We start from the raw sequence: 22,975 nt of genomic DNA on the forward strand, positions 1-22,975 counted from the left end.
TATTCTTGTCATCATTGAGAAAACATACTTTCTCATTACTTCATGAAAACTGAATACATTATGATTTACAAACATGTTGGAGGCACTGTTCCACCTAGGAAGACCTAATAAAAAACGAAGACTATTATTATAACCAGTAACTAGTTTTCATTTCATACATTCACTAAAGTTTGTCCACAGAGGAGCACAATACATAGTGCAGCAATAAGATTTGAATAATCTAATCTAATTATCATGTGCGGAAAAATGGCGTTAAACCCTACAACAACAACAATGACTCCCTTAATGGATTTTAAACATTTAGTAGGCAGCTTGGTGACAAGGTTGATGATGAGTGAAGTGCAGATGTATTAATGAGGTTATCTTGCATCAGATTGGATATGTTTGTTATGAATTGTGACCTAATTGTGATATAACTTTGAATATAGGTGAGTATCTTAAAGCTCTGGCATGATTTTGATAACATATTAATATATATTAATAAGGCAATCTTTCATTTGATTGGCTGAGCTGGTCAACACTTGTATCTGATTGGCTAAGCTTATTACCACTCTGTAGACTAAATTCCACTTGGATTTTTCTCCACTTTGTGTTATGAATCTACTACTTAAAATAAGCAACAGAAAAAAGTGAAACAAGCAATTTAGTAAAATCAACAAGTTAATTCTCGAAGTTGCAAAGTGAAAATTTAAGAAACACTAACAGTATTGTGAATTAAATAAAAAATAATCCTAACTGTCCAAAATGATAGATTATTCCAGTAGTTCTGAATGTCCTGATGTGCCACAGTGATATAATCCAGAATGTCTTTGAATGAACACACAATAATTGAATTTAGTATTTTCAGTAAATCCAAGTAGTGAAGGAGCAATTTAGTAATAACAATGAATACTGAAATAATTCCTCATGAACACTTTAGTAATTCCAATGAATTATTTTGAGAACAAAATTACAAATTATTCCAGAGACTGATCATCAAAGGAGCAATAAATAGTTGTTATAGATACACAATAGAATGTTCTGGAATTAACTAGATGTGAGTTATTTCTAATTGGAAACTTCCATCAGCTTATTTCCTGGATATTATGAACTCGAAAATCTAGATTAACATCTTATTTACAACTTAAACTCGTAGACAGATGGTAAAATGTTATCCACAGATTAACATTAGCCCAAGTACAATCTATACTTATGGACAAAAATTAAGCTCACATTATAGGTATTCATAACATTTATTAAATAAGTTTGTATTATCAATGTCAGTGACAGCTTCTATAATAAGTTTGTGGTTTTGATTTTTAACGTAGCTTTAACAATGTTTCAGTCACATCGCAACAATGTCTGCATTGTGACAGTTTATAGTGATGTCTAGCACTGGGGCATCATGCCACAGGCATGTGGAACGATGTCCCACCCAGTCACATTATCCTGACACCAGGCTGACCAGTCCTGACACTAACTTCTTAATGCTGAGCGCCAAGCAAGGTAGCTGTTAGTACCATTTTTGTAAGTCTTTGTTATGACTCGGCCAAGGATCGAACCCACAACCTCCTGCATCTGATGCAGACGCTCCAACAACTAGGCCACTGGATCTATAAGTGAAATCTGTTCATATTGGCAAGATGTTTTCCACCTAATTGGCTGGACTTGTTACCTCTATAGATGTAGAGGCTACATTTCTCATCCAGTTTATTTGAAGCTTGTAAATGGGTTTATATCATAATGATCTCAGTTGACTTAATGCAGCTATGCATGCTAGTCTTTTTAAGGAAATTTTATGAGAATAAGTGAAATAAGTAAAATCAACATGATATCAAGTTTGCATGTGCGTAAGTTTTCCACATAGAGACAGATTTCTTTATTTTGGAAATTATCCCAGTGTGTGTATGTGTGTGTAGACATTATAAGCAAAATGCTAATAGTATATTTCTGTTATTTCAACAAATATTGTCAAGAATGCTGTAATACATTTTTTTAGTCAATTGCAAACTACAGACAGTATTAACACGAGCTTTTATTTTACTTAGATTCCAGCTATTCTCCAATCTGGCCATGATGCTATTTTGTTTCCTCAGTAGCCATCAAACACATTAATGAACAGTGACAGTGCATGTATGATATATCTATATATACATAAACCATTAAATTGAGCATAGCTGGTGGAAAAAGATATTGTCAGAAAATCTTTCAAGGATTGGTGCAAACAAATTGAATACCTTTGCATATAGGTAAAGTCATTGGGTCAAAAAATCACAGGTAATTATTCTCAGAAAGTGATATAAGCAGGTTCAACATTTCTAAAGCCCTTGAAATTTGTTGTAAGGGGTAGGGAGACCAAGACAACAAGTGGGACCTCAGTGATGATCCCTGACCTTAGGTTTTAGTACATTGTAAGCAATTTCTTACACTTCACCCATGAGTTTTGGATTTTGTTTACATAATTTGTATTCGTACAGTACCACTTAAGTCTTCAGAGTGAAATGATGAACTATCAGCTGTAACTTTTTGTCATCTTTTATCATTAATTCCCCTCAATTAATGTCTGCCCTCAATGTCAATGACAGTCAAATCACTAGTGCTTGGTGTCCTAAAATTTGAAATGATCGCCAAAATTTTTAGGTACGTTACTTAAGTTTGCTAGGTTCATGGATTACTGTTGTTAATGTTGCTTAGGTACATTTTCAGTATGCAGCATAATCTTTTTAGCAGAGTTATTGACCCTGTTTGTCAATTTCACCTTTCTGCATAATGCTGTTGGATTTCAGCTGAATCTGGTTTGCAACTCTATATTCATGACACCCCATGGTTTTGTTTAGTTTTTCATTATTTGAACTGCATCGTCACTTTCTGAGAATAATTACCTGTAATTTTTTGACCCACTGACTTTACCAGACAATAATTATCCATATTATCCTTGGATTTAGCCTGGGGAATAATTAATTATCAGCTTTACATGTCATCATTTAGTAGTGTTTAAGCAACAGAATATTGACCCTCAATTTGTATACAGCTTTATTTTGAACATACCTTACTGGAGTTTGATTGCCAGTGTTTTGCATCATCATTGGCATCTTCCTTGACAGATATTCCTTAACTCATTTACTATATTATCATCATGACTTATACTCTTTCCTCCAGAAAAACTACAATCCCAAGCTTGTTAAAAAAAATGAGGGTCATCACACCCATGAATTTAATTGTTTTAATTGCACCAAACATAGGCAGACTGATTTTTCTGGTTTTGTCAGTCATGCATGCAGGTCTTTTGGTCCTGTCTCTCTCATTGACATAACATTCAGCCATTCAGTTTATACAAAATAACTTTATTTTCATCAGTATGACTTATTTATTCATCAGCCAACTTCAAGAATACATTCTTATGCAGGGAACTAAGTCATATCTATAAGAAAGATCTTATGCATGAGTTTTGTTTATTCATTGTCATAAGCAATGCACACAACTTTCCCTTCCAAAGTAAATGTGCTATTTAATGGAGTTGCTGTCATGAATTATTGTCTGAATAAGCATGAACTATTTCATTCAATCCTCTCTTGCTCCCAATAAAATGAAATTTCTTTTGTGTTTTATTTCCATTGGCATTTATTGTGAATGCTGTGCAATACAGTTCCAGGTTAACATGCAGAGCTTTTTTCGAGCTTGAAATTACAGTTTCTTAACATTATCATTAAGGGTGTAATGATATACTGATTTACCAGTAAATCATGATTCAAACTGCCCAAAATGGTATATAGCGATGCGAGTATAGTAAGACCGGTATACCGTGTTTTTTTTCTTCACCAACATTAGCCCATCGGAAACTAGCATTGAGCACACTAATGTCTTTTGTTAGGCTTAACATAGTTACCAAAATGGAGACATCTGTGTATGAGCTAGTGAAGAACCCAAGAGCAAAGAGTCCTCTTTGGAATAATTTTTCATTAAAATGGGAGCTTAGCACTAATACAATTGACAAAACTGTTGCTTTGTGTAATATGTTCGAAACTTGAATCAAGCACGCAGGCAGTACGACAAACCTCTCGACTCATTTACGGCGTCACCATCCATCAGTACTTTCCATAAGTACTGTGCTACAGAGTGACACAACCTCTAACGCAACAGCCGAAGGTTCCATTAAAAGTGTATGTATTGGTTTCAGATCGACAACCAAAGATTGCTGATATGCTAGGTGCACAGACTAAATACAGATCTTCAGCACCAAGGTCCACAGCTGTCACTTGTGCCATTGCTAGTTTGATCGTTCATGATTTGCGGCCATACAGTGTTGTATCAAACAAAGGAATTTTAAACATGGCATCAGTGCTTGATCCATATGTTGTGCCATCTTGACAGGTCTTCTCTGAGAAAATTATCCCAGATATGTATTTACAAGTCAAGGAAGACGTAAAAGCATGCTTGCACTTAGCATCTAAAGTTGCATTAACAACTGACAGTTGGACTTCCAGAGAAACGGAATCATATGTTACAGTAACTGCATGTTTTGTTTCTCTTGATTGGAAACTTCAGTTATGTGCTATAAACACTGACTCTACCTGAGAGGTGCAAATATTGCTGAAGTTCTGTTGTCAGCTGTTAATGAATGGTGAATTCCATCCAATCCTCCACCAGTAACTGACAGTGCTTCAAACATGGCTGTCGCAGCATCAGAAGCAGGATGTAACCCACATATTGGTTGCTATGCACACACTTTAAATTTATCTGCCCAGGAAGGCCAGAAAATCAATGACGTTAGCAGACTTCTTGGCAGGATCAGAAGATGGTTTCATTTTCTTCTTCATTTTTTATTAAATGCAAGGAAATTGCTCATTATTTCAGTATGAAATAAGCCAAATCAACATTCAAGTCATGCTATCAATGACTAATATGTATTAATATGTATCACAATACAGACATGCTATATTGCAATATATTGCAATACATTTTTTCCTGGCAAAACTCACCCCTACTTAACATGCCAATTTTTGAAATTCTGCATCCAGTACTTTCTGTGTACAGCTCATCTAGCCAAGTGAGCTTATGGTATGCCCAGCATCTGTCTTGCATCTGTCAAGAATTGCTGTTTTCAACTTCATATAAAAAAAAGGTAAAAATAGTGCCCATCTGCCATCTTGAAAGTCATGTAGTTAAAAATCTTCTTGAACACGCTCAAATTGATGTGGGATTTTCCCACATTATATTTCTTATGATGTCCAATTGGTCTTAAATGAAAATGGTGCCAGTTTTTTATGTCCAGTATTGCCACCACAGCCATCATCTTGAAATTCGTTATTGCTAAGTCCTCCTGAATTAAAAAGTCATCTAACATAAAATATATTTTGTGCTTGGTTATTTTAAAATAATTTATTAGCTACAGAAACTAGCTGCCTGATGTGTGATTGGTTGCAGGTTTTGGTGTTATCCACAATGGAGGTGTTCAACAAGATTTTCAAGCACAAGGCTTTGCCATGTGTTATGCATATCTATATTTTTGTAACTCCTGGTACATGATTTTATTTAATTTTCCTAATATGTTTTCATGGTTGTAAACTGTATTGAATATCTTTTGTTACAGATCGACCTGGCTCTGTTTAAGAACGTGTATTACATAGAATCTATAATTAGATGTTTGCATATATGTTGACAGTTATTAATAATACTCTTAATAATAAGACTTAAAAATGGCACCTAGTTTCTCAGTGACTGATGGGATATCGATGTTTCAAGAATAATTCTTTAGCTTCCGATTGGTTGCACAAGGACAATTGAATATGCTTAATTCAAAACAAAATCAATAGTATATGCTGTCACATGGGGTCTGTTTTTAAGTACATTTGCAATATAGGAGAAGATTAAGCATTTGGATTCATTCCAATTTTTGGAGTCATTCGCACTTATTGTTTTCTGTTGTAAGTCTGCAGACGTGTTTGATGTTGTACTTAGATATTATTTGAGAGGAAAAACATTTGCTTGGACAGTTCAGTGGAAATAGAACATGCTCATTATTTAGACTATAATATTATTCTGGAATTGTTATAAATTATTCAGAGGAATTCTGGACAATGCCAACTTGACAACATCACAGTTCTTGGAGGACCAGTACATTTCCAGTATTGAGATTGATAAGGAACTTTTCATTTGTTTAGGACTTTCATAGACCTTTATAAGGATTAGTTTGGATTCACTTCATAACACTAATCACCTCTCACATTTTTCATTTATGACTTTTGATAATTAAATTGTTGAGTCGTAACACATGAACAGTTTTCTCTATGGTTGAAATAGCCTTTTAATATGAGATTGTTCCTCTTGAAGTAAGCAGTATATTTTAAGGAAATTGTTTTTTATTAAACCAGAGTAAGTGACTTCCTGAGTAGTGAAGTTTGGTTCTCCCAAGTTTTAAACTTTGCCTCTTATCAAGGCAATATTTAGTGATAAGGATGCTTTTCCCCACTTTCTAAAAAATGCTAATTGTGTCTCTTGTTTTATTATTATTTGTGTCCTAAACTTAAAGGACATGAAAAAATGATTTTAGAAACAAATGTGTCTAAAAACACTGTCCACAAACAAACAAATATGATAATCTGATGTTATCTTTTCATGTCAGTACTAATGAAAGAGCCAGTTCTCCAAGACAAGCGACAGGAGCATGTCAAGTTTTGTAAATATGCCAGTGAACTCATGGAAAAAGTTTCAGGGAAACAAGGATACAATGATGCCTCACTGGAGGAAATAAGGAGGGCAAGTTTTAAACATTCATTTAAAAAATATCAGTCATTGTCATTTTAAAAGTATTAATCATATTCATTATAAAAGTATTAGTAATTTTCATTATAAAAGTATCAGTCATTGTCATTTTTAAACTTATAATCTTTTTCATTATAAAAGTATTAGTCATTTTCATTATAAAAATATAGGTCATTTTCATTTTAAAAGTATTAATCATTTTCATTATAAAAGTATTAGTCATTTTCATTATTAAAGTATTATTAGTCATTTTCATTTTAAAAGTATTAATCATTTTCATTTTAAAAGTATTACTCATTTTCATTTAAATCTTGATTTTGTATGAGAATGGAACCAAAGGAAGCCTAATGTTATAACACAGGATAATATTAACACCAGTCAGTAGTTTTAATGTTTATTTAGAGTTTTGTTATGTAAGAACTTGAGTTTTAAAATTATTAATTTTGTTCCATTTATTCAAAACATTATTTCCTTGTTTCAGTGAAATACAAGTCTTGTGAAAAACTCTACCCATTATTAAATTTCAGGCAGACATTGTAGCCCAGACAAAAATTTTCTATCAAGAGAAGGAGCTACTTCAGTTGATCTATAATCATTTACTGAGCAAAGGTATGCAAGTGTAAAATTCTGTCATTTTTCAACTCTCAGATTTTTGTATATTTCTCTAATTATAGGTTTTGAGCTGGAACTAATTATGCCTTGCATTATAGTTACCATATTACAAAATGTGTTTTCTTATGATTCCATATCTTGCAGTGGGACTGTCTTGAGTTGCTTCTGTCCATCCATCCTTCCACATACCACTATTTCTATCTCTCCAAACATCCGTCTTGGAAATGTTGTAATAAGACTGTAAGAACCACACAACCTAGACAAATGAAATTTGAAATGCATATTTGTATCAGATATGGGATGGAATCCTTTTTAAGGGTTTCATGTACCAGTGCTTTGGGTTTCTTTTAGTTGGAATACCAGTAATATGAGTATGGGTACTTTTTAGTAAGTACTTATGAGTACAAATGTGGTACTTTTAAGTAAAATTGATTACTTTGATATAGCTACTACATAGAATTAGGATCCTGACACTACTGTCAGAGAGAGAGAAAAAAATCACATGTTTCAGTGCATACCAGATTTCCTGATTCTTGCCAGAACATGATAATTATTTATACCTCTGCTGCTTGTAGTGGATCGTCATGATTGAGTCTGTTGTACCCATATACATCTGTCCACCCATGCAGAACAACTTGTCTTCATGTTTGCTCAAAAGCCAGTCAACATAAATAAAAGTAGGCACAAATATTTGTAGGCAAAATCAGATGACCTGATTAGATTTTCAAATCATTATGGCAGTTTTAAAGTTTCTTCTCATTTTGTAACTGTTGAACCTGACTCATTTTATATTCAGGATGAGGTGCTCACCTGGAGCCAGAAGGTATGATTCTTCAGGGACTGTGGTCTCGGGAAGAAGGAATCCTTCATATCTATAACCTAAGAATCCTAATAATGTTTGTTGCCCAAAAGGAGTGTTCTGACCTCATTAGCATCATTGTTTTGTGAGTGCCTTGGATAACACTCAGTTGTAGTGTACCTCAGGCACATGCTTCTCTTTGCATGGAAGTCTGGAACCTCCTCCAAGATCACTCGCAGAATATACCATTGGAAAAATGAAACTTCTGGTGATTAGCTCTTCGTTTAATATGTGCGCATGTGTACCTTGTGCAGTGAATAAGCTTTGTTTTGCCATCTCTCTGATATGAGACTGCCTGGGTGGTGGACTTCTTCACCCAGAAGTCAGATCGTTACCATATTGCACCTTTCCACTGTATAATTCCACAGGGTTTTCACCAAGTCAGGATCTCCATGTCTTGGCTCAGCTTGACAGCCCAGTCATGGTTATAGGATCAACACACCTTTTTGGCAGAGGAGTCTAGGAGATTATAGTAGAGGAAAGACCTGTTGTAACAGCGCAGGGAATCTCTCCTACACAGCATTCCACATAAATCCCCACTTTCATGCTTGGCTCATTTCAAACAGTAGATCTGCCAAGACCAGTTTTTGAGCAAGGTTACTTACTGCATCTATTAGGCAAGGAATCAATCTACTTCCTAGTCATGGTAGAGGGTAGAGGATTTTCTGTAATGGATGGTGCAATAGGAAATGCATATATCTGATTTGTCCCCCACCCCATTATTAATTCTATTTGCTTTGTTTTGGAAAGAAGATAATGGAGTCTTTATACAATAGATTGTAAGGTAATTTAATTAATATAGTAGAAATATGCTGCCCATGACAAATTATTAAATGTGTTGAGTAGACCCCCACCTTTATTGTGAAAATTGTTGACCACCTGTATCTAAACCCTTTTATGGGTCACAGAGTGAAGCTACCTTCAAGAACCAATAAGACTCTTCTCCTACTGTCCTTAGTAAAATCCATGCCATGCCTGTGGCAAAGGATTGTTTACAATTCAACGGCAACTATGATTTGGTTCTCTTCTGAGTTTCTGACTGAGAATCAGTTTCCCGCAATAGTGCCTGTTCCTGTTGAGATACCCAGTCTCCGCTGTATTTATGCTGGGATGATTATGATGGGCTACTTTACCCAGGTAGGGTATTATGGTTTGTTTGTCTTCTTCTAAAAGAAGGAAATGTTCAAGTTGTCCTCTTCTCCTTCTCAGGACTTTCTTCTATGTTATTTTGGAAGCCACCATATTTGGATTGACCTCACTGTGAAGAGAGTTTTATCAATCCCTCACTGAGAGGGACCATCTCTTTCATGAAAATATAAGCCCATGGTTTTGGAGCTGTTTCTGCATCTTGGGTCAACTAGAATCACTTCCTTTTAGACGAAAACTCTGCTATCAGTAAATTACATGTTATTGAGCATAAAATGCATCAGCTGACTCAATTCACCATTTGTTGCTTTAGTAGCGGTGCAGATACAGTGAATAAATTACAGAATGTTTTGTGAGTTTGAAATATAATGTACTGAGAGTTTCTTGTTTGCAGGTTGTGCTCAGGCAGCATCTGTTCTACAGCAGGAAGCCCACCTACCTCGTTCCTCAACTCCTCCTCCTATACTGCCAGCTGGTGGTCATGCCCTGTTTAACTCACCAATTGCCACTCCCAAAACTGTAAGTTAACAACAGAATGGTTATTTGTGGTTTGGTGGATTTTAATTGTAGTTGTAAGATTTTGTTTATGGGATCTGAAATGAGTGCTTTTAACTAGTCAGAAGATTTTGAATAATGGATCTTATATGAGGGCATTTAACTGTAGTCACAAGATTTTGTATATGGGATCGTAAATAAGTGCTTTCAACTGTAGTTATAAGATTTTGTATATATGATCATAAATGAGTGCTTTAACTGTAGTTATATTGTTGTTGTTGCAGGGTTTAATGCCATTTTCAGCACACGATAGGCTATATATGGCGGCCAGTATTATTAGTGGAGGAAGAAACCGGGAAAGCCCCGGAAAGAACCACCGACCCACGAGAAGCTACTGGCAAGCTTTCTCACATACCCACAATAGCCGAATCCGAGACTTGAACCCACGCAGACAGAGGTGAGATGGCAGTGATCCGTAATGGAGAGCGCTTTAGACCACTCAGCCACTCGGGGGCCCAACTGTAGTTATAAAATTTTATATATGGGATCTTAAATGAGTGCTTTTAACCATAGTTATAAAATTTTGTATATGGGATTTTAAATGAGTGCTTTTAACTGTAGTTATAAGATTTTGTATATGGGATCATAAATAAGTGCTTTTAACTCTAGCTATGAGATTTTGTTATATGGGATCTTAAATGAGTACTTTTAACTGTAGTTGTAAGATTTTGTTTATGGGATCTTAAATGAGTGCTTTTAACTGTAGTTATAAGATTTTGTATATGGGATCATAAATAAGTGCTTTTAACTCTAGCTATAAGATTTTGTGTATGGGATCTTAAATGAGTGCTTTTAACTCTAGCTATAAGATTTTGTATATGGGATCTTAAATGAGTGCTTTTAACTGTTGTTATAAGATTTTGTATGTAGGATCTTACACAAGTGCTTATCTTAGATAAAAACTCAGATTATTAGATGAGTTTAAAATAAGAATGTTTTATTTCCGACTGCATAGTCTGCACATGTAATTAAAATATAAATATAAAATAAAAGTATCTTAAACATAAAAGATGATAGATATCTTATGTACAAAGATAGATCTACATGTACAGAATGTATCCAGCATTGTTAAGAATGAAATTATATAAGACATTTAACAACACTTGTTCTTTCAATCTATAATACAAGAATTTATATGAATGTCACGGTTCTAGAGTTTTCAAGATACAATTGTCTCTTTAAGATGTTCTTGTCATAATTGAAAAAATATACATCCTCATTACTTCTTCAAAGCTGTATAGATTATTGTTTACAAACATCTTAGAGGCACTATTCCATTTTACAAGACTTAATACAAAATGAAAACCCTCATTATAACCAATAACTTGTTTTCTTTCATATATTCACTGAAGTTTGAATACATTGCAGCAATAAAATTTGAATAATCTAATTTTCATAGAGACCAATTTATAAATTTACATTAGAGCATGTTTGTTTTGAGTACACAGAAATCTGTAATGTAACATCATATCTTCATATTTAGAGCAATTGGATTTTAAAATATGACCCAAATGTGTATAACTGTTGACATATGTAAGAGTATTGCCTGTTGGAATTTAAATTATGACCCAAATGTGTATAACTGTTGACATATGTAAGAGTATGGCCAATTGGATTTTAAAATATGACCCAAATGTGTATAACTGTTGACATATGTAAGAGTATTGCCTGTTGGAATTTAAATTATGACCCAAATGTGTATAACTGTTGACATATGTAAGAGTATGGCCAATTGGATTTTAAAATATGACCCAAATGTGTATAACTGTTGACATATGTAAGAGTATGGCCAATTGGATTTTAAAATATGACCCAAATGTGTATAACTGTTGACATATGTAAGAGTATGGCCAATTGGATTTTAAAATATGACCCAAATGTGTATAACTGTTGACATATGTAAGAGTATGGCCAATTGGATTTTAAAATATGACCCAAATGTGTATAACTGTTGACATATGTAAGAGTATGGCCAATTGGATTTTAAAATATGACCCAAATGTGTATAACTGTTGACATATGTAAGAGTATGGCCAATTGGATTTTAAAATATGACCCAAATGTGTATAACTGTTGACATATGTAAGAGTATGGCCAATTGGATTTTAAAATATGACCCAAATGTGTATAACTGTTGACATATGTAAGAGTATGGCCAATTGGATTTTAAAATATGACCCAAACGTGTATAACTGTTGACATATGTAAGAGTATGGCCAATTGGATTTTAAAATATGACCCAAATGTGTATAACTGTTGACATATGTAAGAGCAGGGCCAATTGGATTTTAAAATATGACCCAAATGTGTATAACTGTTGACATATGTAAGAGCAGGGCCAATTGGATTTTAAAATATGACCCAAATGTGTATAACTGTTGACATATGTAAGAGCAGGGCCAATTGGATTTTAAAATATGACCCAAATGTGTATAACTGTTGACATATGTAAGAGCAGGGCCAATTGGATTTTAAAATATGACCCAAATGTGTATAACTGTTAACATATGTAAGAGTATGGCCAATTGGATTTTAAAATATGACCCAAATGTGTGTAACTGTTGACATATGTAAGAGTATGGCCAATTGGATTTTAAAATATGACCCATATGTGTATAACTGTTGACATATGTAAGAGTATGGCCATTAACGTGTACATAAGAGAAGAGATGGTAAGCTGAAGTAAGTTGATGGAAAGACCATGCATACCGATTTTGTGTAGCATAGATGATACTGTAATAACCTGCATGTTTAGAGTACAATATGCATGCATGTAAACAGTAAACACTATTCATACAATATACATGCATGTAAACAGTAAACATTTTTCATACAAGCCTAATGCTGTCTGTATTATTGGCAGATTTGTAAATTGAGTTATCATTAATATTTTCTATGATTCTGTAATTTGTTTACCTCATCAGATTGTTATTAGCTGGTATATCTACATGTTTTTAGTAGTGAAAATCAGGAAGAATCAATGCCACTGGCTGGTTTCCTTGATAATTTGATTAATGACTGTTTAGTCAACCATTCCAGACTGTACAATACATGCTCAATGTATTTATAGCATAGCCCTCATTTAGTTTTTGTATGTCATTGTATTTAAGTTTTGATTTTCTCTTCTTTATTTTGCTTCGTACAAACTTGTGCTTACTTCCCTTGTCATGCGGACTACATCTGTAATATTGTAAGAGTGCATAACTTACTACAGCTTTCGAACCATTGCTATGAGCAACAGGGTAAACATGGTATGTGCTGCAAAATACCAACTGATTTTATGGGGGGGGGGGGCAATACAGTCGTAAGGTAATGATGTGTAATGTATTGAAGTGGTAATTTCTTTATATAATCATTGTGGAAATCGATTAAATGTACTGTTGCCATATCAACTCATATTCGTTGGAATATTCTAACAAAACTTTGTGGGTTTTGTTGATTCTATGGGTTTTGCTGGATCTGTGGGTTTTGTGATTTCAGTTGGTTGTGGGTTTTTGGGGTTTCGTTAGAAGTGTTTAAGGCATTGTGGACAGTCAGCTCACCAGCTCTTAAACTAGTCACATCACAGTTATTGTGAGTTTTATTTATTTATTTTTGTTTCATTTAGTTTATTTATTTTTTCTGTATAGAGTTATGTAACTTTAGACAATATTTTGGACAGTAATTTTTTAAAGTTTATTAAAGCACAAAGCAATATTTATTTAAGGGACTTTTTAAGTTCCTTTCTATCTTCTAACTTAATTAAATTCTGTTCATTTCTAATTTATTTAAAAGCAAACTTGATATTGTAATATCATTTGTTATAAGAGATTGTCATATAAAGAATCAAACTTCAAGACAATATTCTGGCTTTGAATACAAACAATGAGACTGTCACACCAATGTTGTATTATCTAGACCTATCTCAGCTGTTACAGTATCATTCTCAAATGCGTATTGTTCACATATCTTTAATAATGTCCATAAACTTGTGATAGAAGGAATTTTAAATGACATATCATCTGGCAAACTAAAATTGTTCAGAAATTACTTGTTTGGTGTCAAATATAACCCCACATGACACTGACCCAGTTTATGATTTAAATTGTGGGTATATATTTAATAACAATGGGGAAAGAACACCATAACATGGAATGAGCTGGATTCTACACTTCCCAAACACACATAGTTTGCCGTACCAGTTAACTAATGTATGAACTATGTAGACAGGTATTTGAATATCAAGCAGCTTCTTAAAAGTGTCCAATGATTGACATTATCAAAGCCTTACTGGCATAAGAAAAACATGCAAACATAATAGTCGACAGTTTCCATAAAGGCAGTGGGGCATAAGTCTGTTGAATGTTGTTTTTTAAAACCAACCTGATTATCAGAGAGTGTGGTTTCACACCACTGTATAATAATAATTGTCATAAGAGCTATAGGTCTATAATTATTTTTGAATATCATGTTAACAATTTTACTTTTCATTAGCAGGATAATTGTAACCATAGTGAAATCATGGGGAACAAAGCTATTTACAAATGTTCAGTTAAATAAAATCATGAAAGGAACATTAAATCTAATATTGAAAATTTTAAATGCTCTGCATTAAAAAAATCTGACCCTGGACATTTGCTGTCTTTGGCACATTGGATCTCAGAAAATGTGATTAGTTCCGTACAATTTGAAGGGGCCTTGAATGCTGATAGAGCTATACCCCTGATTTAGATTTGTTAACATTATTGAGGAAGACTTCATGTTTTCATAGGATTGTACTAGTTATATTTGTGAAGTGATTTTGAAAACTATTTGGATCCCTTGGTAATTTCAGCTATGCATTATGTGAGATCATGACAGTATTTGTGAAGTCATTAAGTGTTGTGTGTTACATATAGAAAAGTATTATATGGGTATACAGTCATGTAATAACATTGATTGAGAGACTAAAAATATGATTTTAAGCAACTTTGTTCAGTGTAATCAAGTTAAATAAACAAAACAGAATTGAAGCATTATGTAAGGCTTCGCCATGACTACAAATCCAATTTAGACAAATTCCAAACATTGCTCTTGATTTTATTTCCTTTTGTAGTATAGTGCTTAGATGATTTTATGACCTGAGGTTTTTTCCTCATTTAGGTCTGTTCTCCCTGTGTTAAAAACGTAGGCCATAAAAAAACATTTCAGTAAAAGACAATGATATTTAATAATTCTTGCACTTCTGTTTTCTTGCATGTGAGAGAGGTCAGTCTCTAGTGCTATAGTTATGACATTTTATTAGCTGTAATATATTACCTGCTATTGCAGTGCTTTATCTTTTCCTGGTACTAGTCTCTAATCAAATATTATTCCCCTAAAGCTGTCAAAATTTTAGGAAACTTTTGCAAGGTACCCATTGATCTTAATGATCGGTTACCTGGGTACCCGATCAAAGGGAAATTATATTAAATGTGAACCAAAACTGCTTTGTTGTAGATTCATCATGCCAAACTCCTAGAGAGGTATAAGCATACTTATTATTAATATAGCTGTCTTAAAAGAATCTATGTATTACATGCCATAATTGCAGAAAACCCTATGAAAATGCACATTTCTTTTTGTTACTTACCCAGATCTGAAGTTAAAATTTTCTTGAGTAAATCCATGTGGATTAGTAGTTAGTAAGAGAGTATAGACACTAAACAAACTGACAAATTATTTATGCATAACACTCACTTTAAGTAGTCTACATGTGTAACTTTCGCTGAAGATCTGCTCTGTTGTGCTGAACCCTGCCTGTCCTCAGCAATGATCTTTTCAGCCTTTGGTTTTAGTCTGTTCAGCAGTATCCTTAACATGACATTGCTTGGATGGCTTATAAGACTGATTGTAGGGTGGTTTGGACACTGTTGCAAGTTGCCTTTCTTGGGGAGGGTGATGAACAGTGATTGGGTCCATGGCGATTGCCATACTCCTGTTTGCCAGATCTTGTTGCAGATGTTTATGAGGGCACTAACCATTGCTTCTCCCCCAGCTTGGATTAGTTCTGCTGGGATGTTGTCCACTCCTGCTGACTTAACACTTTTTCAGTGATCTCACTGCAGCTTCTACTTCTTCGCGTATGATAGGGTGGTTGTCATTGTTAGTTGCTGGAGGGATGTTCAGTACCACTGGATTTATTGTGGCTCGGTGGTTGTAAAGTTCTGCCAGTACTGTCTCTCTTTTCAAAATATCTTTTTCTTCTGTGAGGAAGTTGAAGCTTTGTAAGGCATGCAATTCTATCTGCATAAGAGCTAGTGGTCATGGTTCTTGGATTTATATTGACCACTCAAGCACTATTATAAATATTTTTGTGTAAGTATTATCCTAGTCATTCATATATGTAATGAAGATAGGAAATCAACCAAACAAAAGGAGTACCCAGTGAATTCACAGCTTTCTTTGATATAAAAGGTGTTCATTATGGAGAAGCTAGTTGCAAAGTTGGTAATGAACTTAAAATTCCTGAATTGGCACTTGGAGATTTGCTCATGGATGAGCAGAAGTTTTTGCATTGAAATCTTAGTATCAATATTTCACTTAAAAATCAGTTTTTAAAAAATCAAGTTTCCGTGGTGATGTTTTTTTCTCAAAAAAACACAAATATATCTGCTTTTTCCGCAAAAGGAATCCTGTTTTGTTGTTCAGAAGCAGTGACATAATACACAAATGTTTTGCATGTACACAATAAGGCACACAATTGTAAAATGAGTATTAACCATTAAACAGTGATGTAACCTACCCATCCCCTCAAGTTTTCTAGAGGTCCAGCCTGGTAGGCAACCACTTTTTCATTTTTCAGAGGTTCCTCTGTAACTATTTGGACCTCTTTTTATGCAAGCTGTCGAGGGAAAGGTGTATGCAGAAAACATTATATGCATTTAATACACTTGTTATTGCTCTTTTGGAATCCATTGAAGTTATGTCACACCATACTGGGAGGCCCTCTTATGGCTGAGTCAGACCCCCTTTTGTTTCAGATTCAATGAGTACCCAGATTTATGAAATCCCAGATGCAACCATGTAAAAGGCACAATATTTATATTTTCTGCAGAGAGAGGAGAGATACAGCTTTGTAGATATCTAAGGTTTTGTTAGGTTGCAGCAAAAGTCCTTCCCAGGCCACTCCTCTAAAAATAGGTGTGCTGTTTTGAGGAATAATCCTTTCAGGACACACGGTACTAATTATATGGAAGAACTGTGAACCAGTCTAGAAATGGGTGAAGAAATAATAGAGTATTTACAAGTTTGGTGGTCCATAATTGGTTAATAATGAAAATTAAAATTTTAGGAAAAATATCTTTTGAGAGCTTATCCTATATTTAATGTAAAAAAGATATTGACAAATTTCTACTGATGCAATTTTAGCATTTTTACAGGCTTGACTCAGGAGTACTCAATACTGAAAGTAGCACCTGATTCATTTGGTGCAGAATCAATAACGTGTTTCATGCACATGTATGTAAACAAATTGCCGCGGGTCATATGGTGTTCTCCACACATAAGCTTGCACCAAGGTTAGATGTGCACGAAAAATTATAGGTGTCATTATCAGCACCCATAAATTTTAAGTTATTGAATTTTGAATATGATAGTGTTTCCATATGTTTACCATTGGAGTGGAATTAGTACCGCGAGTCCTATGTGCGACCTATACCATAATAGGAGTTTGTTGTTTCCATGGTTACCACGTGCATACAGGGTATCAATTTGGTGGTTTTTACATATGACAATCATAATGGAGTCTTTTTATCATGGTTTACATGTGATTTTGGAGAAAAATTCTATACAAAAGACAGATGGGGATGGTTTTATACACTGGAGAGTGGAAGTAGATAGCGTAGGCCATAGGGAAAAGAGCATAGTATGGCCTGATGGCAGAATTTCATATGATGGTACCCATAGATTGGCCTATATGGTTAAATACCATTTAACACATGCAACAATTCCCCAAAAGGGGGTGGGGGTGGGGGAGATTTTATATGTAAGCCACTTATGTCACAATCACTTATGTATCAGTACTGATCATTTAACTTTAGAGACACACTGAGCAGATCAAAGCAGAGAACATTGTAAAAATAAGGACTGTGCACAAAACTGCACATGCTGCATTGCCTCAACCTGTAAATTGAATTATTATATGTCGAGTCACATTGAATATCAATTATACCGGTCTTATTTCTTATCCTAGAATTAAGCTCCTTGACACCTATTCTATGTTCAGCATGTTTCTCATATTGGTACATTACATTTTTGGGCAAACAGTATTGGAACTTTTCTGCATTCCTTTTGTTGAGGGAGCAGGGAGGGATATTTTCACTTAAAATAATAGTTTTCAACCCTTCATTCCCAATATAAGTCTGCAAAAGTCCTATCTGTATTGCATTCTTTACACAGGCAGTTTTTCTTCCCCAACCTCTCTTCATACAGTTGAAACATTCTTGATGTATAACTGCATGGTGAACATACTGCTCTCTCCCACCAAACCAGATCTCTTTTTTCTTCATGTACCAAGTCCCATGATAGAAAACCTTTATACTCAGGGTGTTGCAACTTGTGGTCTCAGAACACATTATTCCAAATCTCAGCATTTGATTACTGCGTGCACTAAGCGATATGTGTTTTGTTCACCATATATGTTGTGAATAAATGAAAACAAGCTTCATGTCAGAAATATGGTTTCATATTTGAAACAAAAGCTATTTATAAAACCTACATTGCTCTGTTCTTACCATCAAGTAATAGTAAGGAATCATTTAGCTGTAAATTAGAGCTTGCTATTTGGTTTGCCAAATCAAGGTGTATTACCTCCCCTTTGACTGTAATTGAGTGATTGCAATGTTTGCTTTGTTTCTCTTTTGTTCAATAATGTATGCATTTTTTCAGCTTTATATTAAAAAGTAAGTAATTTAACACTGGTTATAGTGGAAAGTAGCCACAGTAATGATTTTGAGACTTTTTCTTAACTTTTTATGAGCTTTGGGTAAATGTAGGTATACATTTATGTATTAGACAACTTCAGTATGCAATTCAATTCTATTACTTAAATTTAACAAGTAGTGTATTCAATGACAATTTTTATCAGTGTCTGCATATTGCATAGAGACATGAACTTGTCTTGGCATAGCAAAGTTTTTCACACATTTCTCCACCTACAGCATACTTAATAGCTTGAGTCATAACAGTTTGTGCATACACTTTCTATCTCCAACATCAATGTCAGCATTATAGGAACTTTGGATAGCTTTTTCAAATTTGTCTCTTGATGTCCTTATGTAACATACCTCATGTTGATGTGTTATTTGGGTTGATACACATTAATTCCCCCCCCCCCCCCCTTGTTGTGGGGAACATTACCAGGCTTGAAGAAATTACTCTGTCTATTCTTTGCTTATTCACCCTTCCCCATAGTTTTATACTAAAAAGTAGCACTATGTTATTTAATTATTCAGTATAATAAAGCTTATGGAACTCTTCCTTGGCTTTTATACCTTTTCTTAACATTTCGGGGTCATGAATCACATGTGATGATAGTTTAAATAAGTTTGGAATATCAGCATCTCTTGATGCTTCATGGGTGTGTGTATTTGTTTTAGTCACAAAAGGGCAATGGCCTCTTATCATTTTGACCTGTCATGTGGCACACTTATTTGTTTTGTTTGATTGATGTGAATAGGGATGCACTGTATCTTATTTCTGTGAGAGTCAGCAAGAAAAGAAATGCAATTTTGAACTTTAAAACATTTAAAACTTGTCTTATAGCCAGTGAGAGATGAAAATACAATGCGTCATGTAATTTGATACCCTGTGATGTCATACTTGCTGATGTCAGCATGCTTGTGTTTCTTTTGTATAGCATGCATGCCATAGAAAGATAACATGAAGATACAAGGTCAGAAAACAGTTATTTTAATAACAAGAATAAACCATTAATATGTACAATACAACACAGCAACATGTAATGTGGATGCAATTTAACTATAGATATTGGTATCACATAAAATGCTATTGCACTATTATCCATGCACAAGCATGGCCAATTCTTTCTTACAATTATGCTCTAATATCAAGGAGTAAAATACAACTTTTTCAAAAAAAATTAAATCTGGTTATAGGACACACGGTACTAATTATACGGAAGAACTGTGAACCAGTCTAGAAATGGGTGAAGAAATAATAGAGTATTTACAGGTTTGGTGGTCCATAATTGGTTAATAATGAAAATTAAAATTTTAGGAAAAATATCTTTTGAGAGCTTATCCTATATGTAATGTAAAAAAAATATTGACAAATTTCTACTGATGCAATTTTAGCATTTTTACAGGCTTGACTCAGGAGTACTCAATACTGAAAGTAGCACCTGATTCATTTAGTGCAGAATCAATAACGTGTTTCATGCACATGTATGTAAACAAATTGCCGCGGGTCATATGGTGTTCTCCACACATAAGCTTGCACCAAGGTTAGATGTGCATGAAAAATTATAGGTGTCATTATCAGCACCCATAAATTTTAAGTTATTGAATTTTGAATATGATAGTGTTTCCATATGTTTACCATTGGAGTGGAATTAGTACCGTGAGTCCTTCAGTGGTTTCTAAGAATCAAGGAAATCAGTCCCTGGCTGCAGTCCCAGGGTTATGTAAAAAAAAACTCTTCTGGAAGATCCACATATCCACTTAAGTGATTTAAATTGGGAAAATGTCAGAATTGGAATAATTCTCAGTTTAAAACTCCTTTCCGCCGGTCATGCTTATATTGAGGTGGCAGGAGAAGCTACAGAAAGAAGTCTGTAGACCCCTCGCCCTTCCCTAAGGCAGAAGTCAGTGGCGACTTTTCTTTGATCTTTCCGCTCTGAATGGATTCCTTCTTGAAGAGCTGTCCTAGATGGAGACAGCCACCACAGGAATACCATCAGGCTGAATGATTGGGTGATTTTTATGGGATCTTCAGGATGCTTATCTTAATATTCTTATCTTCCAAGCCAACAGAAAATTTTGTATAGACAAGGAGCTGTTTCAATTTTCGGCTCTTCCTTTTGGCACAGGTTTTGCTCTCAGAGCTTACTCATGGTGAAAGGTGTATTAGAGAATTATTTAAAATCCTGTGGGATTCTGAACCTTTCAGTACTTTGACAACTGGTTGGTCTTTGGCTCATCCTAATTTTCGCCCTGATCTCCTTGATCTGTTGGTGGATAATCTCAGGGAATTATGGCTGGATCTAAGGCCCTTCATGCACAGCACTTCACCTTCATGCCAGGATAATGTCAAATTGTACATCCGCCAGTTTTTTTTTAGCAAGATTTCAAAAGCATTGGTCAGGCTAGAAAAATACTGATATCCAAGGATATCCATGTGTTGAATGGAGATTTTTCTAGAACTAGAAATGTGTTGATCCTATCTGCTGTGCTCTGGTTGCAGATTTTCTACATTTTCTTTTTGAAGAAAAACATTGCTTTTAAGGGCTGTAAAGCAGCCCTATTCAACACTAAAGTACTCTTTCGGTTCCAGTTTTAGGGTTAAACTTGATTTGGTCAAATACTTTGAGCACCATAGACCAGCCTCATGTGTGTTCTCTAGTTGCTATGTAAACCTCCTTATGAATCTTTGAGTGAAGCTTCCTTTTTCAAGACTTTTACCTTTATAACAGTATCTGTCCTCTCCCTAGCATTGGCTAGCAGAGATTCATGTTTTGTCAGTCCAAAAAGGTTGTTTATGTTTTGGTGGCAATTATGATTTGGTCTCTCTTTGCCAGTTAGAGTTTCTGGCCTACAGTGAGGTACCTTTTGGTAGCTTCTTTTCTGTTTAAAATCTCCATCCTTAGATCTGTTCTTGTGATTGACAATATCACCTGCTTTGCCCAGTTCAAGCTTTATGTTTCTAGAGAGGAAAAAAGGGGTCACAGTCATCGTTTTCTCCTTTTAAACGACTTATGATATTTTGGTATTCCCCATCTAGATGTAGATTATTCAGACTATTAAAACACCATATCAGTCTCTCACTGAGAGAGATATCTTTCATGTAAATCAAAAACATGAGGTAGGGGCTGTTGCTCTGTATTGCTATCTCAAAACCACATATATGTCCATGAATCGTTGCACTCTATATCTTAAGCCAGATATGTGCAACTTCCTCCAGGACATGGGCTGGATAGCAATTTTTACATGGACCTGCAAGCCACACTATAGGGCAGATGATATCAGGTGGTGTACATTTCCCTTCTTGCTCCCCCTTCTGATATCCTTCAGTCTCAGTCCAAGTCAAGGAAGGAAGATATTCCAGTTGTCAGAAGTATATCAATGTATTGAGCTTTGATCATGTTTTTCTTCTTGACCCTCAATTTCTAATTGAAGGAGGGAAAAATGTCCTTGGGCTGGGGACTAGGGCTAGGAAAAGATATAGCATTGTATTAACGAAAGGTAAGTATTACATGGTTAAAATAATATTGACACCCTCACCCACCCCAAAAAATACATTTGCATGCTTTGAATTTTCAGCATAATTATTTAACGGTTGTAAGTTTGTCATCACAAATATTTGAGAGAGAAATGGAAATTGACGTGATTTTCAGTAAAAGACTGCTTATGATGCATACTTGGTCCTAAATAAAAATAATGCTAATGTGACATCCAGTATACCCAGTACATTAGCTTATTTGAAAATCTTGTCATTGCTGAGGAATATCAGAGGTTCAAGACTCAGCAGTTGAAAGAAAGCAATGGTGTTGTCTTGAATTCCTTGATATTCTTTTGCCCAGTGGTGTCCATTCCTTTGAGGGACTCCTGTTATTGCCTTTGACAGTATCTTCACATGAGGTAGTGCATGTAAGAACATATGTATTTATAGGTTACTGCATTTGTATGGGGAAAATAGGAACGAGTTTTCGGAATGAATACTGCACAAACTTGTGAGTGCAGTATATCCTTCTGACAAAACGAGTTCGTATTTTCCCATACAAATGCAGTAACCTTTTTATTATATGCTCATTTTTTTATTCTACCTTAGGTTTAATTATATAAACAAAATACACAAGAAACAACGTAAATGAGTGAATGCCGTATT

General features: G+C 34.6%; 1 protein-coding gene across 1 annotated transcript in view; it reads left to right on the plus strand.

Annotated features, from left to right (window-relative positions):
- The window catches only part of LOC149788530 (DDB1- and CUL4-associated factor 1-like), a 161,003-nt gene that overhangs the window by 83,440 nt on the left and 54,588 nt on the right, over nucleotides 1-22,975 (plus strand). The window contains exons 19-21 of the mRNA XM_089974544.1: nucleotides 6,602-6,739; nucleotides 7,273-7,350; nucleotides 9,753-9,877. Coding sequence (XP_089830670.1) covers nucleotides 6,602-6,739; nucleotides 7,273-7,350; nucleotides 9,753-9,877 — 341 coding nt within the window. The remainder of the gene's footprint in view (nucleotides 1-6,601; nucleotides 6,740-7,272; nucleotides 7,351-9,752; nucleotides 9,878-22,975) is intronic.

This window comes from Sinohyriopsis cumingii, chromosome 11 (genome assembly GCF_028554795.1).
Source record: "Sinohyriopsis cumingii isolate HCF-2022 chromosome 11, ASM2855479v2, whole genome shotgun sequence".
Lineage (NCBI taxonomy): Eukaryota > Metazoa > Mollusca > Bivalvia > Unionida > Unionidae > Sinohyriopsis > Sinohyriopsis cumingii.